At 37.0% G+C, this 5,679-nt stretch overlaps 1 protein-coding gene across 1 annotated transcript in view; it reads left to right on the top strand.

The window, feature by feature from the left end:
• The window catches only part of TMEM182 (transmembrane protein 182), a 74,898-nt gene extending 72,503 nt beyond the window's left edge, over window positions 1-2,395 (top strand). Inside the window, exon 5 of the mRNA XM_027866397.1 lies at window positions 2,175-2,395. Coding sequence (XP_027722198.1) covers window positions 2,175-2,395 — 221 coding nt within the window. The remainder of the gene's footprint in view (window positions 1-2,174) is intronic.
• The last annotated feature ends 3,284 nt before the right edge of the window (window positions 2,396-5,679 follow it).

The following is a 5,679-nucleotide window of genomic DNA, read 5'->3' as shown; positions in this document are numbered from 1 at the left end:
GAGAGAGAGAGAGAGAGAGAGAGAGAGAGAGAGAGAGAGGGAGAGAGAGAGAGAGAGCAAGAGAATGAGAGAGAGAGAGAGAGAGAGAGAGGCACCCTTCCCATGATTCCACTATAGCAGAGGAGCTAGAGTACAATTCTATGATTACCAGAGAAAAGTTGCCACTATTGTCACAAGGGACCAAGATGAGGTCCCCAAGTAGGATAAAAACTAACTAATAACTCCTGGTTACAAAAAAAAAGTTAGACTGTAAGCTCCTTGAGGGCAAACTTATCTTTTACTTTGTATCCCCACCATTACAGTGTTTGGCATAGAATGGATACTTAATAAATGTTTGTTGACTGATTAACTGATTGAGTAAGAAGCCTACTTATGGGTGGGGTGGGTAGTAAGGAAGATGTTTACCTAGTTTGGATAGATAAGATTTTTAATTTTAGGCTTACACCTCAGGTGGTGAAACCTAGGAAGAGTGGAGAGTAGAGGTGCAGGAATCATTTAATTACCCTTCTTGTAAAGCTCTGAAGGTAGGAAAAAGGCAAAGGAAATAATTGGATTGTACTCTAGCTTAACCCAGCCTTCCCAGAAAAGTACATGGAAAAAAAAAAGATTAAGAAAGGGCCAAATAGAGAAGCACTGAGACAAACTTCCAAAGAAGGGGAGGAGATGTTCTTATATGATAACTATTCTGTGATAGGATGCGTCTTGGCAAGGCCGTGGGAGAGGGTCCAGGCCAGGACTGGGGAACCTGTGGCCTTCTAGGCCCTCAGGTGCGGCCCTTTGACTGAATCCAAACTTCACAGAACAGATCCCCTTAATAAAAAGGATTTGTTCTGCAAAACTTGGGCTTGGTCAAGAGGCCACATCTGGAGACCTAGAAGCCGGGGCCTTGAGGCTGCAGGTTCCCCACCTCTGGTCCAGGCTGTACTCGCAGTGTTTGTCTGGGGTTCCCCTATTATGCTCCTTTTACACCTGGGCTGCCACAGATAGTATAGGCAATTGGTGTCTGTTTACACTGACACTAGAATTTTAGGGGAGCTAAATAATGACAAAGCTGTTTTTTTTTTAAAAATAAGTCTATACATGATGGTGAGAAAAGATCATGTGGTAAGAGTGATTGGAATCAATCTATGTAGGAGATCTCTGTGAGGTTTGGAGGAAAGAAGCACCTTTAACTGAAATATTGGCATACTTGTGTTTTGGTGTTTTTTTTGCTCCTTTTGTCTTCACTATGGTATATGTGGATGTATGAGTCAGTTTGGAGTCATAGATCATGCTGCTCCAACCTCATGACTTTCACTGATCCAGTCCTTCTTTTACAACAGCTGCCAAAGTAATTTTCCCCAAATGTAGGTCTAACCCCATATAATAAACTCCAGTGATTCCCTATTACCTCTAGAATCAAATATAAACTTCTCTGGCATTTAAAACTCTTCACAACATGGCCCCTTCTTAGCTTTCCAATCTTGGTAGACTTTACTCCCCTCCAGGCATTTAATGATCCAGCTGCCTTGCCATTCCTAGTACATGATACTCCATCTCCTGACTCTGTGATTATTACTCGTTTTCCCCCATGCCTGGAATTATCTCCCTCCTCACCTCTGACTCTTGACTTTCCTAGATTCCTTCAAGATCAGCTCTAATTCTACCTCCTTCTACAAGAGGACTTTAGGGTCTCCCACTTTGAACCCTTTTCCTCTGAGATTATTTTCCATTTCCATTATGTATATCTTTTATATACATAGTTATTTGGATGTTGTATCCCTCGTTAAAATGTGAGCACTGTTAGGGAAAGGGCTATTTTTTGCATTTCTTTGTGTCTTTAATGCTTAGTGGCATACCAAGCACATGTTGTTCCATCATTTTAAGTTGTGTTTGACTCGCTGTGACCTGATTTGGCATTTTCTTAGCAAAGATACTGAGTTTGTGATTTTTGTTCATCATTTCCTTCTCCAGCTCATTTTACAGATGAAGTAAATGAAGTAAATGGGGTTAAGTGATTTGCCCAGGATCACACAGCTAGGAAGTATCTGAGGCCAGATTTGAACTCAGGACTAGCTTCTCTAAAACCTCTCCCTTGCACCTTTTGTATACTAGTATCTGGATATAAGTAAAATGAGTGTAGTGCTACCATGCTTCCAAAATGTGTAAAAGCCCTTCTGATGTGTCTTTTTTAGGTATCCTGTTCTCCCTGGTGGTGGTGTTATATGTCATCTGGGTCCAGGCTGTGGCAGACATGGAAAGCTACACAAATATGAAGAGGAAAGACTGCTCAGAATTTACACCCTACGTCATGTACGGCTGGTCATTTCTGCTGGCCCCAGCTGGGATATTTTTCTCTTTGTTGGCTGGATTACTATTCCTCCTTGTGGGGAGGCATATTCACATATACTCCTAATCATCTTTCTGTCACCCAATAGGGGATATCATAATCTTGTTGAAATGTTTAACTAGAATGTAATCTTTACATGGTGTTTCCATTATGCCATTGTAGAGTTGTTTGGTGTAACTCGATAGGTGTTTTAAATGAATCATTTTATTTATAATTTCCTTCTGACAAGAAGGCACCCAGCTCCTTCCAGAAAGTAAAACCTCTCAATTTTATCCAGATACAATTATCAATTTTCAGTTCTTTTAGAAACTATCTCTCATAGGTCTCTTTTTTAATGGCACATATAGCGTTAGATCTTTTGTTAATTCTGGGGAACTGATAACAAAACATCACATCTATCAAATAAGTATTTTTTTGTTGTTGTTTTTTTTTGTTTTTTTTTTTAAGGCTGCCACTTGTCATTAACTTCTTTTGCTGTTGGAAAAGAAAAAGGTCTTTGGAGAATGCTTACGAATGGCAAAGAAATGTTGATAGAGTAACTTAAACCATCTCCTCCCCCCATACATATCTGCATACACATTTATTGAATCCAATGAACAAATTCTTTGTTGCTTAAAAATAGACACCAGTTGTTTCTGGTGTACTGGCCATAAAAATTCATCAGTAAAATGTAACAGGAAGCAAGGGCAGTGCTAATATGTACATATACAGCTTAGAATAGAATATGTATTAATTTTTATAAACATTATCTTTATTAAAATTGTGCATGTTTGTGTAAACCTTAATGAATATTAAGAGATAATAAAGATAAATGCCAAAATTAATATACCTAGTGTTGAATGGATAAAAAAGAAACTAATACTGAATTAAGTCTCAATAAAATATTACATGTAAAGATGTTTAAAAATTACACAGAAACTAAAAGCTTTAGCTTGGGGTATAATTCTATTTAATATTTTAAAATTTCCATTTTAAAAGTATATTGCTATGATGATTTTCAGTGTGAAAGATTTATTTAAGGGAGTATGCTTTTAATATTCAAAAGCCATAAACATTCAAAATAACTCTATCTGAGTATGAGACCAGGGTTGTTTTGTTAAATAAGGTAATAAATTAACTTTTCCTACTCTCCTTATGTGCCCTTGAACTCCTTCTGAGCATGTGGCTCCTTTAATTATCGTGCTTCAGTTTCTTGGTCGGGAAAATGGGCTTTTTAATATTTTCATGTTTTTAATCACCTTTGACACCCCGAGGGGAAAGGCCCCTCAGGCAAAGTAACTTTGTGATTTCACAGAGTGGGCATTTCCAATCTCCAAGAAATTAGTTTCATTTGGCCCCAGTTTGGATGAAAATCAAATCCATCCGAAATGCATGTGTATCATTTGCATATGGAAAGCCACTGAGTAGCTTGGTATTAGAGAGGGAAAAACAGAGACAGACTATTGGCTTTGTTCGATTCAAAGTACTTCATTCCACAGCTGTTATAAATACTAAAGCCATCACTAAGAGACAAAGAAAGAGTGACCACCTAGAAGATGCAGTGGGATAGATTGATGGTTGCTTCCAATCCAACTGCTTTTGTAATTGAAAGACTGCCAGGGTCTTCTCTGCTATTCATTTACTTTTCCATTAAGGCCTATTTCTGCAGTTCAGTGTGAAAAGGGTATGGAAGAATAACAAGAGTTAGAGATAGCAAGCGGATCATGAAAGCATTTTAGTGACAGCCAGGGGCATGCCCACAATCAAAGAAGTCTCAGTGGCTTAAAAGGTCTCTCAAGTCATTTCAATTATGTTGATAAATGTTTTTTTGTTGAGAGTTCTGGGTTTTTTCTTTTAACTTTCTTACTCCTTTATTTCCTTCTTGACTTTTTACTTGGTTATTAGAAAATTAATTATGGGTTCTGTTATACATATTGACTGCAATATTAAGTTACAGTATGCTATTAAGTCTTCCAGACGATGCTAGATGCATTTGATTAGGATACGTCATCTGTAAATACAATTTCTTTTTGTAGAACTTTGGAATCTAGCCTTCCTCTGATGTAGTGCATGTCATTTAAATCTCATCTACAATCTGCTTTTAGTAAAGGTTTGAATATTTATAACTTTCAGATGGTTATCCTCACTTTCTAGAACACTTATGCTGGTACCATACATTCATTTCAAAGCAATTGGCTGAATGTTTGATATGTATGACACTTTCCAACAGGCCCACACTTTGGAAATATTTTATAGTTGTAATGCATCAATCACATTAATTTCAACCACATTTCCTCATCTAGTGGCAATGCCCAGAAGGAGCAATGGTAAGTAACCTTTGCTAAGTAAATGAATAAATGCTGCCCTATTTTCCCCTAGTTAGTTCAATCAGCTTCAGTTGGCTCTATCTTGTAGCTTGTTGCTGGAGCACTCTACTTGTTTCAATATGACCTTCATCTAACTCAATGAAATTATCTATGTTTAGTCTCTAAGAAGAGTGCTAAAGTTCCTAGTAAGATTAGGTTAGGTTATTCTTATACTAGAAACTTTTGATTCAATAAATTGGAGTCTTTTTCCAAAACTAAAACAAAATAGTATTTAAAGAAAGTGCAGCAAATCCATTCATGGTCTTTGGTGAAGCTTTCGTCCAGTCTCTCCTGACATTTGATTTAGTTATATTTAGCCATGAGTAACTATACAGATTACAGATTATTGAAAAAAAAACCCAACAAAAAGAAAAGCTTAATCTGTAGCTATTGAAGGGAGAAGGAAAGAGTAAGTACCTGTGGGACAGTACCTGTGATTCATTGGTGAAGCAAATTTATGGGAGAGAAAACTCCTCTACCAATGTTGGTTGGCATCTCTATAATTTATAGTTTTATAGTATTTCCTAAAGCATTATGAAAGTAATTGATTTGCCCAAAGTCACAAAATCAGTTAAGGTTAGAATTTGAACTTGAATTCAGGTCTTCCTTGTGCCAAGGCTTGCTCTCTATCCAGCAAGCCTTCCTTATTTGGGGGAAATATGCTAAATATGCTAAAGCATATGTTTTAAATGTGCTAAAAATATGCTAAAATCTAACATTAGCTTTGCTCTTGATAGGCATGTTCAAAAATCATTGACCTATAAAAATAAAATCTTGACATTAAATGTAAAGTTACAATGGAATAGCAACAACAACTAATATTTATATAGTACTTTAAGGTTTGCAAAACACCTCACAAATATTATCTCATTTAATTCTCACAACAATGCTAAGAGGTGGGTGCTGCTGTTATGTCCATGTTACTGTAGAGGAAACTGAGGCAAAAAGAGCTTAAGAGACTTGCCCAGGCTCACACAGCTACTAAATGTCTAAGGCTGGATTTCA

The sequence above is a fragment of the Vombatus ursinus genome, unplaced genomic scaffold (assembly GCF_900497805.2).
Source record: "Vombatus ursinus unplaced genomic scaffold, bare-nosed wombat genome assembly UNPS02014781.1, whole genome shotgun sequence".
Lineage (NCBI taxonomy): Eukaryota > Metazoa > Chordata > Mammalia > Diprotodontia > Vombatidae > Vombatus > Vombatus ursinus.
This window is presented reverse-complemented; position numbering and strand designations above follow the sequence as displayed.